This window comes from Musa acuminata, chromosome BXJ2-4 (assembly GCF_036884655.1).
Source record: "Musa acuminata AAA Group cultivar baxijiao chromosome BXJ2-4, Cavendish_Baxijiao_AAA, whole genome shotgun sequence".
Lineage (NCBI taxonomy): Eukaryota > Viridiplantae > Streptophyta > Magnoliopsida > Zingiberales > Musaceae > Musa > Musa acuminata.
The window spans coordinates 13,191,506-13,203,562 of NC_088341.1; the positions used below are offsets into that span (position 1 = coordinate 13,191,506).

General features: G+C 38.8%; 1 protein-coding gene and 1 pseudogene across 1 annotated transcript; one reads left to right on the top strand and one right to left on the bottom strand.

The window, feature by feature from the left end:
- The first annotated feature begins 954 nt into the window (after window positions 1–954).
- Window positions 955–2,901, top strand: LOC103973886 (protein HOTHEAD-like; annotated as a pseudogene).
- A 470-nt stretch (window positions 2,902–3,371) lies between these two features.
- On the bottom strand, window positions 3,372–9,416 carry LOC103973885 (uncharacterized). Its single transcript, XM_065101736.1, has 8 exons — window positions 9,013–9,416; window positions 8,654–8,745; window positions 8,453–8,520; window positions 4,458–4,607; window positions 4,126–4,275; window positions 3,935–4,054; window positions 3,562–3,627; window positions 3,372–3,479 (listed from the first exon to the last, which is right to left on the bottom strand). Exons 1-8 carry the CDS (start codon window positions 9,393–9,395, stop codon window positions 3,372–3,374), a joined length of 1,137 nt encoding a protein of 378 aa, XP_064957808.1. The 5' UTR covers window positions 9,396–9,416.
- Between the last annotated feature and the right edge of the window lie 2,641 nt (window positions 9,417–12,057).

Here is a 12,057-nt window from a genome sequence, read left to right on the forward strand (position 1 = left end):
TTATCATCCTACCCATCACATAATTATTAGAAGTAGATTCTTCTTTGGGATTATCTAAATCTCCTAATTATATATGTCATTATGAATATTATTTCTTTAATATCATTTAGGACTGATTCCTTAATATTACTTTATAAGTTATTGGTCTAAATCACTTTGATAGCTACAAGACCAATATAATAATATAAAATATAATTTAAAATATCCTATAAATTATAAAACTTTTATTATAATTCACATCACAAAAGTCTATCATTCCAGGCCATTTTGGCAACTATAAGTCAAATAAAACTTAAGAAGCTGAATTACAAATAATATACATCAAATTTTTTAAATTCAATTTATACGTAGTTCAATAATAGAATAACAACCATAATAATTATTGAATATTAATCAGCAAAAGAAAACTCATATAATAATCATGATAATAAATAAATCGTGTCTTCATGTGAAAGATGAATATTATTTCATGATTTCAAATATATACATGTGAATAACTAAATGAATATCTAAAAATAATAATTAGATTTTATTTACCATGTGTAAAAATATAATCAATAATTCATATTAAAAAACTATAAAAGTGAACTGTAATTTATAGTTTTTTTAATCAAAATTAAATCCAATCAAATAATCAAAATATAATCATGATTAAATTTAATTATAATTATAATAAATCATATTTATCAATTTTATAATTGAGAATGTAAATTAAAAATTTTTAATTTCATAAGGGTAAAATTATAAATATTTGACAGAATAAAAACTAGAATTATGAGATTTGTAAAATGTAGAACTATCAAAAGAATTAAAGGATATTAATAAAATACAAAAGGGGAAAACTGTAATTTGACTAAAGAGAAACCCTAGGGCAAAAACTGTAATTTTGCCAAAACCTTACTGTGCGTTGCCGCCACCATTTGCGCTTGCGGCGCTGTTGTTGCCGTTGCTAACATGCGGCCGTTGTGGCGGTTCTTGCCCGCGTGCGGGGCTACCGACGCTTGCGCACGATTCGCCGCAGCTATTGCTAGTGCGCGACTACCGCCTCGGCGCGGCCTACCCGCGTGCGGCCGCCACCTGACGTGGTTGTCTACCCTCGTGCGACCGTCGCATGGACGCGGGTTCTGCCCACATGCGGCCATCGCATGGGTGCGGTGCTGCCGCCTGCTGCGCTGTGGCACGCACACTACCCAGCGTAGCAGAATCATTGGTTGTACATAGCAAGATCAATAATGACCATTGCCGCTTCGTGATCATTGGAGAATAAGGATCATTTATGCATCGTAAACAAAAATAATAGATCTAATGTATTTGATCTCAAAAACATAAGCTCTGATACCAATTGTAAGCATAAAATCTATAATATGCTGTCTTAAATATGAAAATAATCTTTTATACTAAGATTGAAATCAAATAATTAGATCTGATTTAACGATGTGTACCTTTTGATGTCATATGAAAATAGATCTCTGTTTGATTTGCAAAGGCACCGTCTTTAATTCAAGATTGTTATCAATCTGCAAAGAAAAACTAGATCCTTCTCTTCTCTTCTTATCTTTTCACAGGACCACATAGATCGATGGTTAGAGAGAAGAGTTGAGGGAAAAGTTAAGAGAAAGATTGTAATCCCTCAACTGAGATAACCTCTTTATTCCTCTCGTTTCTTTCTTATTTCTTATTTTCGATCCTTAGATGTCCTGTTTATATATAGACGAGAGCAAAGAGTCTAGGATAAAGAGTCTAGGATAAATAATTAAGAAAATTTCTCTCATATTTTATCTCCTAAGAAATCCTAAAGTAAACTTCTTTCTATTAACCAAAATATTTCATCATAATTTAATTAATTATATTATATTTTTTTTTATTTAATTATAAAGAATCATAAAATCTAATCGTACCAGCTAGCAGCATTCAGTATCCATTCACTATTCCTGTAAATTTCATTTCGTGACACCCGGATCCTGTGAATTGATATGCCTTCAGATTGGACAGCTCTCTACCACGCGTCCCAAAGAGAGAAGTCTGAAAGCAGCCGAGAAGTACGTCAGAGACAAACGGGGCCTGCCTCGCGAGGCATTCCAAGTGGCCTTCATACTCCAAAAGATCGATGTGCCCCGCTCCAAGGGTCATCTGAGCCTGGTCGATTCTGATGTCGACAACAACCCTTCCGTTACCATCAACTACTTCAGCCATCCCGATGACCTCCAACAATGCGTGTCCGAAATCAGGAGCATCGAGCAGATCGTGCGGACGAAGCACTTCGCCGACCTGACCGTGGACGACGCCTACATGATGCAGAAGTTGATCAACATAAGCGTGCCGGCGAACGTGAACTTGATGCCCAGCCGCACCGACGACACCGCATCCCTGGAGCAGTTCTGCAAGGATAGCATGGTTACCATATGGCGCACTACTATAGGGGCTGCCATGTGGGGAACGTGGTCGACGGTGAGTACCGTGTTCTGGGTGTGTTCAAGCTGAGGGTGGTGGACAGCTCAACGTTTCACCGATCCCCCGGAACTAATCCTCAGGAAACTGTCATGATGATGGACAGGTACGTATGCGTCCCAGTGTACCATCAAAATTGATATATAGAGAGTAGAATCACTGCCGATTATTAGAAAATATAGATAGCATCTTCACAACCGATATATATATATATATATATATATTGCAACGAGTTATGCGAACAGATCTGCCTTTCTAAAGTGGTGCCTGCTCTGGTTTAATGTGCAGATACATGGGAGTGAAGATACTGAGGGAGAGGCTGGGAAGAGCAGCAGGGGATCTGTAGCTGTGTGAGCCGATTACCGATGGACGTGCGTTCGGTTGAATTGTTGGGGAAGAGCGTAGTCTTCGTCAATTTGTTGGGAAGTTGGGACATCCGGAAGAAATGTAAAAGGAAGAAAAAGATATTACCTAGAAAGGGATCGAGTATATATTACTTGTGTCTTGCAAATTACTAGTGAATTGTAGTGAGAGATTTGCTGCTGTTTGATTACGGAACTGAAACATCTATCGAACGTGAACCTGTTGATTGGATATCACGCCGGAGGTCCTTCCTTGACTACTGAAAATACAGAGTCACCACCGAGAAAAGGATGTAAAGCTATCATGCATAGACTGTACCAAGTTATAACCAAGAATTAAGGCTAGCATTCGTCGGACGTCCTTGACCATTGAAAATACAGAGTCATGGATTACATGACTATTGATTATGGGACGTAACGCTAGCATGCATTTGCTTCGAATATAAAGAACCAAGTTATAACCAACCAATGGATTGAACCGGCACAAACCGGAAGTGAAATCATGCTGATGGAAAATAATACTAATACTAATTGTTAACAATAATAATAGGCCACCCATCTTCAGGAAGCATCCCGACATCCTTCCAGGGCCGCCGAAAGCCAATCCGACACAGACGCTCGGATCTGCGACTCCACATGCATATCTAAATGCAGAGGTGTAACAGCGATCTGCACCGCATGAAAACAGTAACTGTTTAGATTTCTAAAAAGCGTGAACCCAAAGTTGCAGAAGCTGGCGAAGAGCACTCACATAACCATTCTTCAAGGCCCTGAAATCGAGATCTTCATCCGGATCTTCCTGTTGCATCTCAAGAAGCTGCCACGGAGAATCAAAATCGTAGTTAATTTCTCCAGTCATTCTACAGCATGCAATTTCCAAAGAAAAATTTACTAGGTGCCACGAAACGTCGAGTCCATAATGCAGAAGCTTAAGATACCTTAACCAGTCACCCACTCTGCTGGAAGCTGCGTATGTCTGCAGCAAAGTGGTCTCTTTTACGTACCAAAACTACACGAACATGTGTAATATAGTCGGACACTATCCAACGCTCCAAATTAGCTCAGACCACGTTGTGCGTATAGTGTGCGTGCCGTGTAATTTGTCTGAGAGAAGAACAACTAACGATGCGTAACTCTAGACGGAACAATTTCTTCACCACTTCTCTCTGGTCGGGTTTTCCAGCAGCTGCAACTGATTCTGTTTCCAGCATTTTACTTTGACCGCCGCTGCGGCGAGCTGCTCCCTGGAAAGAAGAGATTCTTCAGTAGAGAATAGAAATGTGCCCCAATGCAATTCCACAACATGGATACTGACCGCAGCAGAGGCATCTCGGTTAAGCTGTGCAAGCTGTGCACCGAGGCCTTGATTCATGGACATGAAATGGCCAGCAGGGTACCTATTTCTGGATACAGCTTGCCAACTGCGGATAGACCTCCAGAAGCTGTGTTTGGTTAACTTGAAGCCCTGCCAAAGATGTAAATGCAACAAGTCTTCACTGTACGATATTAAAGAGGAACAAGAATAGCGGGGAAATTAACATCTATGCGTACGATATTACAGAAAGAACAAGAAGAATAGAAGATGCAGCGCCTGGAAAGTTTCTAAATCGAAAATTCACGAGCCCCCAGAGTTTTATTGTAGCAGACCTTATTTTTAGATGGAGCTGTGGGAATTTCTATGTTCAGCAGACATTTCCTGGGGAACAGACCCTTTTCGATGTCCCTCATCGCTGCCTTTATCAGAGGTAAACAAACTTCAACTGCATCCTTGAAATCACTTTCTCGACTCTCCTCCTTCTGCCTAATATGGGTTACCAAATTTGACCTGGTTTAATATGTAACAGCCGTTGAACAAACAAAGGTCAGAACGATGCGTTAGCATTGCTACAAAAGGTACTCCAATCATTATAGCCTCTCGAGCCCCAGCAACAGCACAGCACCAGAGTAAAACTAAATAAGATCCAGATCCACAGAAATTATCGAGATTTGATTCATAGTTATCTATCTAGATAGTTATCATGATTTAGTGGTTACAAGATGATTTCAATAACCACCTAAATCATGATCTAGTAGTTATAGAGTGGTTTCAATAACTACCTCAATCTAGTAGTTATAGGGTAGTTGTTACTAGATCCTATAAATAGGACCGTAGTTCATGAAGCAAGTAAGATAGAGTGAGTCTGTGTACATTTGGTATCTTGTAAGTGTTCTTATCAATCCTCTTGTTTTTTAATACTATATCAGTTTTCTTGAGTCGAAAGACTTCTTTTTATTTGCATCGTAGTATTCTGTTTTTTCCTATTAGAGCCTAGTTTCAATCTGAACTGGGTATTATGGCTTTTAACGGCAATTCCATGTCTCAACCCCTTATCCATCTTCTTGGGCAAAAGCTATGAATTTTGGAATATCAAGATAAAGACTTTATTTAAGTCTCAAGATCTTTGAGACTTAATAGAGAATGGATATGTAGATTCAGATGACGAAATCAAGCTGAGGGAGAATAGAAAGAAGGACTCAAAGACATTGTTCTTCGTTCAACAAGCTGTACATGAGACGATCTTCTCAAGAATTGTAGCAGCGACAACATCAAAGCAAGCTTGGTTGATACTTCAAAATGAATTTCAAGGCTCATCAAGGGTGATTATAGTAAAACTTCAAACTCTCCGTCATGAGTTTGAAATTTTATTCATGAAAAGCAATGAATCGGTGTAAGATTTTCTTTTTCAAGTGACTGAAATTGTTAGTCAAATGAAATCTTATGGTGAACATCTTCCTGATCATATAATTGTTGTAAAAGTTTTGAGAAGTTTAACTCCGAAATTTGATCATGTTGTTGCCGCAATTGAGGAGTCAAAAGATTTATCTACTTATTCATTTGATAAACTAATGGGTTCCTTGCAAGCACATGAAGTAAAGTTGAACAGGTCACTTGAAAAAAGTTAAGAAAAAGTATTTGGGAGAGTTTTCTACTTCAAAAGAAGACAAAAAATCAGTAGGAAGAGGACGTGGCAGAGGAGGATTTCGTGGTAAAGGAAATGGAAGAGGAAGATGACACTTTGATGGGCATGATGAACAAGGGCAATCAAATTATGATAAAAAAAATTACAAAAGTGGAATTCAATATCACTATTGTAAAAAGTTTGGTCACATGAAGGCAGATTGCTGGAAAAGAGAAAAGCAAGCAAGCTATTTGGAGAAAAATGAAGAAAATAGTAAGTTGTTTATGACTCATTCACAAGTTCATAATCTCTCAAATGATATTTGGTTTCTAGATAGTGGATGTTCTAATCATATGTCAGGCATAAAATCAATATTTAGAGATATTGATGAGACTCACAAGTTGAATATTAGACTTGGAGATAACAAGCAAATCTAAGTGGAAGGGAAAGAAACAATTGAGGTGAAGACAAATCAAGGGAAGGTAAAATACCTTGATAATGTTTTCTTTGTTCCTACTTTATCACATAACTTGTTGAGTGTTGGACAATTAGTAGATGATAGATATTTAGTAATATTTGATGATGGTTCATGCACTATTAGAGATAAAAAATCTGGTTTGATTATAGTAAATGTTTGCATAACATAAAACAAGATGTTTCCACTTGATGTGTCAAATATTGAAAGACATACGCTTATCACAACTCAAAAGAATGAGTCTAGTTTATGACATTTAAGATATGGACACCTTAACATTAAGAGTTTAAGGTTGTTAAGTAAAAAAGGAATGATTTTCGGATTGCCCAAGATTAATACACTTGATGTATGTGAAGGATGTATTTATGGCAAATAAAGTAAAAAACCATTTCCTATTGGAAGAGCATGGAGAGCATCCAATTATCTTGAATTAATTCATGCTAACTTATGTGGACCTATTAATACAAAATCATTTGGTGGAAGTCAATATTTTTTATTGTTTACGGATGATTATAGTCGCATGAGTTGGGTATATTTTTTGAAATTGAAATATGAAAACATTTGATAATTTTTGAAAATTCAAGGCACTTATAGAAAGACAAAGTGGTAGATATATAAAGATACTTCGGACAGATAGAGGTGGTGAATTTTTATCTAACGAGTTTAGTTTTTTTTATGAAGAAAATGGTATTTATAGAGAATTGATAACACCATATACACCGGAGCAAAATGGTATAGCTGAACGTAAGAATCAGACTATCATTGAAATGGCAAAAAGTTTGCTTAAAGAAAAACATCTTCCAAATCAGTTTTGAGCAAAAGAAGTTGCAACAGCAATTTATTTGTTGAATATTTCACCAACAAAGACTATTATGAATCGAACTCCTTTTGAGGCTTGGTATGGTATGAAACCAAGTGTTAGACATCTAAGAATTTTTTGTTGTATTGCTTATGCTTTGGTGAATTCACAAAATCATCACAAGCTTGAGGAAAAATCTGAAAAATATATTTTAATTGGTTATTCCTTACAATCGAAAGTATATCGATTATATAATCCTATTAGTGGGAAAGTTATTATTAACAGAAATGTTAGGTTTGATGAAAGGGCAAGTTGGAATTGGGAGACCAATAAAGGTGGAACACAAATGTAAATTCCAATAGAACTAGACACTCCGCAGAATCAAATGACAGATCCTGCTCCAACAAGTTAATCGTCAACCTCACCCAATAGCAGTTCAAATTCTGATTCCTCAGATGAAACCCTTCCAAGAAATTTTAAATCACTGACAGAAATTTATAACTCAACATTTGCTTTGTTAAAAAAGAGGAATGGAGAAAAGCAATGAAGGAGGAAATCAAGTCAATTGAGAAGAATGAAACTTGGGAGCTAATAGATCGACCGAAAGAAAAGAAAGTGATTGGGTTAAAATGGGTGTTCAAAATAAAATTTAAATGTAAATTATTTGGTTTCACTGAGAGTGATTGTGCAGGAGCTTTAGATGATCGAAAGAGTACTTCAGGCAAGTGGAGTCATAACAATGAAATATTATGGAACGAATGAACAAGTTGCGGATATCCTCAATAAATCACTTCCAATTCGAAAGCATGTTTATTTTATGTCATAAATTGGTGTATGCAACTATGAATCAAGGGGGAGTGTTGAGATTTGATTCATAGTTATCTATCTAGATAGTTATCATTATTTAGTGGTTATAGGATGATTTCAATAATCACCTCAATTATGATCTAATAGTTATAGGGTGGTTTTAATAACTACCTCAATTTAGTAGTTATAGGGTGGTTGTCACTAGGTCTTATAAATAGGACCGTAGTTATAGGGTGATTTTACTTGCATCGTAGTATTCTGTTTTTTCCTTACTCCTCCATCGAAATGACAGGTGAAAAATCAAAAAGCTCACGATGATAAAGTGATAGCAGCATATGATCAGATGCGAATAGATTAATGGAGAGAACATTGTACGAAATATAGTAACGTGCTCAAGGCATGAACAAAACGTTTGACATGATCGGGTGTATCATAAGATCATAGTCATCCTAACCCTTTAACAGAACAATATGTAAAGCTTGATTAATTGACGACAAGCAGAGTTTCGATACTCACATCCGTTTCCCGCAATTTGGTCCCAAAACAGGATTTATATACTCTTAGAATTGTGATAAGAAAGATCCTGCGTTTTTTTTTTCTTTGAGACGATGGATGTATATACCAGTGCAGGATTGGACCAGGAAAACAATGCCCCGGACAAAGCCAAGGATATGCAATCAGCAGGATGTCCTGTTCGAGACGCAACATTCATATGCAAGATCTAATAGCCAGAAAACGCCGACCAACGGCCACTAGCACTATCTTTTGATGCACCAAATGGAGATGGACGTGGAAACAGAGAAGCCCCGAAGAATACTCTTACCAGACTCAATACCTTTGGCGCCTTCAATCGGAGCGGACGTTGCTGCAAGCGTCCGATGAATTGTTACTGAATGAGCAGAGGCAGACATGTCCCTTCAAACATAAGTAATGAATATTACGACCATCGTGCAACAACACTGTCATCTGACCAAAAATTACGTAGCCGAGCAAGGCAAAGCGCTCGAAAGGAAAACCAACAAAGGCAAGTGTTCGACATCCGGGGAAGCTGATAAAAATAATGCTTTCGGTACAACCAATGCACGTCCCGTTGCGAGATCAAAGCCCGGAACCGAAAGCGGAAACAAGTGAATTGATGGAGCCCCGCGAGAAAGATGCAGAAAAGGAAACCAGAGAGCTCACGATTCCGGAGCGCAGACGTAGACGTCATACTGCCCGATGCGAACGAGCGCCTCCACGAGATGGGTGAGCCCCGGGGAGCTGATCCCGTCGGCGTTGGTCACCAGAACGACGGGCCTCCTCGGTCCATCCACGGCTGGGTCCGAATCAGCAGCGGCTTCGACCGGTGCCGCAGCCGAATCCCCCTCCACGCCATCGCCGCCGGGGGGCTTTCGTCCTGCGAGGTCGTTTTGGAGATTGGCGACGAGGGAAGGGGGCAATTGGCGGTTCCTTGTTGACGTCGGGCTCGTCGTCATCGGAGCTCTTGGAACCAAAGCAAAGAAAGGACGTGGCCTTCCGGGAAATCGGAAGCACAAGTAGATGGCTGGAAGTCGGTGAGAGCGCATTAGTACTATCGTATGGTAACGGCGGTTGGCTGGAAGTCGGTGAGAGCGCATTAGTACTATCGTATGGTAACGGCGGTTTGAAAGCCTACGTAGAAGACATGGGATAGATTGACTAGATCCGATCGTCCGCCACCAAGAACGCGGGGGGGGGTAGGGGGGCGGAGGAGAGAGAGAGAGAGAGCGTCACAACATTTCCGAGTCAAAAGGTGAGAGAGAAGGTAGTGAACAGCGACACCGGCAGCTCTTAGTGACCAAATAAACGGCATTAGATTTTATTGTTTGTGAAACCTTGTTAATTAAGTTGACTCACTAATTATTTGTTTCTTCAAAATTATCTTAAATTTTAGTTACAATTTATATCTAATCTATTGAATCCTGGATTTTGATGATAAAATCAATTGATAAATCGATGAACTAATTAGTGTTTGAGAAAAATGACACAAGACAAACTTCGATAATAGAAAGGTAAATCGATTGAAGCAAAAGAATCATATATTCGGCCAGTGGTTCATATTAGAGATCGGACATCAAGCCAGAAGGATCGGATATTGCGCTAAGATCGGATATTGCGGGAGATTAACATGCCGATGGATCGGGTAATACGTTGAAGGAAAGGATGACTCACCGAAAGTTCGGACGAAGTACCGGATGAACTAATGATATGTCGGACAATGTAAGCTTCATGATTTGTAGTTGTTATGTCTTGATCGAAATAGTTTAGAGTTTAATTGAGTTAGCTTTGGGTATAACAATGCCAACTTAATTAGGAGTTCATTGAGCTTGAATCAAGGTTGAATTGGGCTATTGGAAGGCGTTTAATGACCTGAGATTCGGCTAGGTTGTGGCATTTCTAGGTTAGGCGATGGTACCACTTGTGAGTTAGAAAGTACATAATGTACTTTTATAGAAAACCTGACGGTGGTACCACCAGGGTCAATCATGGTATCGCCCAGACTAATGGTGGTACCATGAGAACACAGTCTCTTAAGCTATGTTGAGCGATGGTACTACAAGTGCTCAGGTTGTCAAGTTGTGGTACCGCCTAGTATAGGCGGAGGTTATTGAATCTCAAATTTTGATGATGAATTCAATTGATGAAGTTATGATCTAATGTATGTTTGAGTGACGTAGGACTAACCTCGATCAAGGAAAGATAATTCGATTAAAAGCAGGAAGAATGAGACATTGGGCTATAGTAGAACATGTCAGAAGATTGAACGTCAGACGAGAGGAATGGTCGACATACCGGAAGGACTTCGTGCCATGAGTTCAAGCATAGGCTGAAGGATCGGACATTGTGCCAAGGAGATTGCAAGTTGCGAGAGGTCAACATGCTAATAGGGCAATACGCCTAAGAATCGGATAAAATGCTGAAGGATCGGACGAAGCGCTGAAGGATTGGACGAAGTATTGGATGAACCAATGACATGTCGGACAACATAGGATTCATGCTTGTAATCGATTGTGTCTAGATCAACTTAGTTTAGGTCTAATTGAGTTAGTTTTAGAAGTAACCCTACTAACTCAATTAGGGGCCAATTGGGCCCAAATTAGGGCTGAATTGGGCCTACTGGTTGGCTCATTCAATGACCTATAGTAGGGTCTAGCGGTGGAACCGCCAGAGGCTTAGTCTCTCAAGTACCACCCAAATTGACGGTGGTATCACCCAATGTCAAGTAGTGGTATTGCCCTAACAAGCGATGGTACCGCTAGAGCCTAGTCTCTGAGGTTGTCAGGCTGTAGTACCGCACAAACAAAGTGATGGTACTACTTAGTGTTAGTATCAGATTATAGGGAAATCTAGGAGTGATATTACAAGTGCAGTGGAAGAATAGAAAATAAATTCTTCAAATTTTTTATAAATTGTGTTCATCATCATGCGAAGATTGGTGCGCAAAATATGTAAAACCGTAAACTGCGTATATGAAAGTTTATGTTTTACCTAAGGAGATTGTATATCCCTGAATCCCTATAAATTTGTAGAAGAGGATGAAGGAGGTCAAGTGTCCTCTCTAGCGGTGATCCAAATAGTAGGGCTACGATGACGCTCCTCAAATCTCTAAGTCTGCTATCTAAGAAGGAGAAGGGGAGAGAAGAATAAGAGATAACAACTAAGGAAGCTCTAGTTGGTTCCCGTCTATTTATAGAGGCCTCCTGTTAACTTAACTCTAATGGATCCTGCCCTATTGGATATTAGTACTAGTCATAGGTGCCCTGCAAGGCAATCACGTGAGTAATGACACGTGTGACTTGACATATAATCTTTTTACTTATTATTATTATTTAGTATTTTATCACTTTATATTTCCTATTGTTGGAATATATTGTGATATCCATGGATATATACAATAGGAATCGGATCGTAGTGAGATCATGATAATGAAACTAATTCGTTTTTAAATATAGATCCTAAATAATCTCGGTCATAGGTTACTCAAGAGTGTTGGGAAATCTTGGGGGCCGACATTGTTGAATCTTGGATTTTGATGATGAAACCAATTGATAAGTGTTTATGATTTGATATGTGTTTTGAGTGACGGAGGATGCTTCGATCAGGATGAGACAATTAAAGTAGGAAGAATCATGTTGGGCTGGTGGAACGTGTCAAAAGATTGGACATCGAGCCAAAGGATTGGTCGACGTATCGATAGAAGGCTTCGAG

Excerpts from the sequence above, each read along its gene's own strand:
- LOC103973885 (XM_065101736.1), bottom strand. The coding sequence starts at position 9,395 with ATGCGCTCTCACCGACTTCCAGCCATCTACTTGTGCTTCCGATTTCCC. Across the intron at positions 8,746-9,012 it reads TACGTCTGCGCTCCGGAATC|GGACATGTCTGCCTCTGCTC; the intron begins GTGAGCTCTCTG and ends TTATGTTTGAAG. Across the intron at positions 3,628-3,934 it reads TCCGTCTAGAGTTACGCATC|CTTCTTGAGATGCAACAGGA; the intron begins GTTAGTTGTTCT and ends TCTCCGTGGCAG.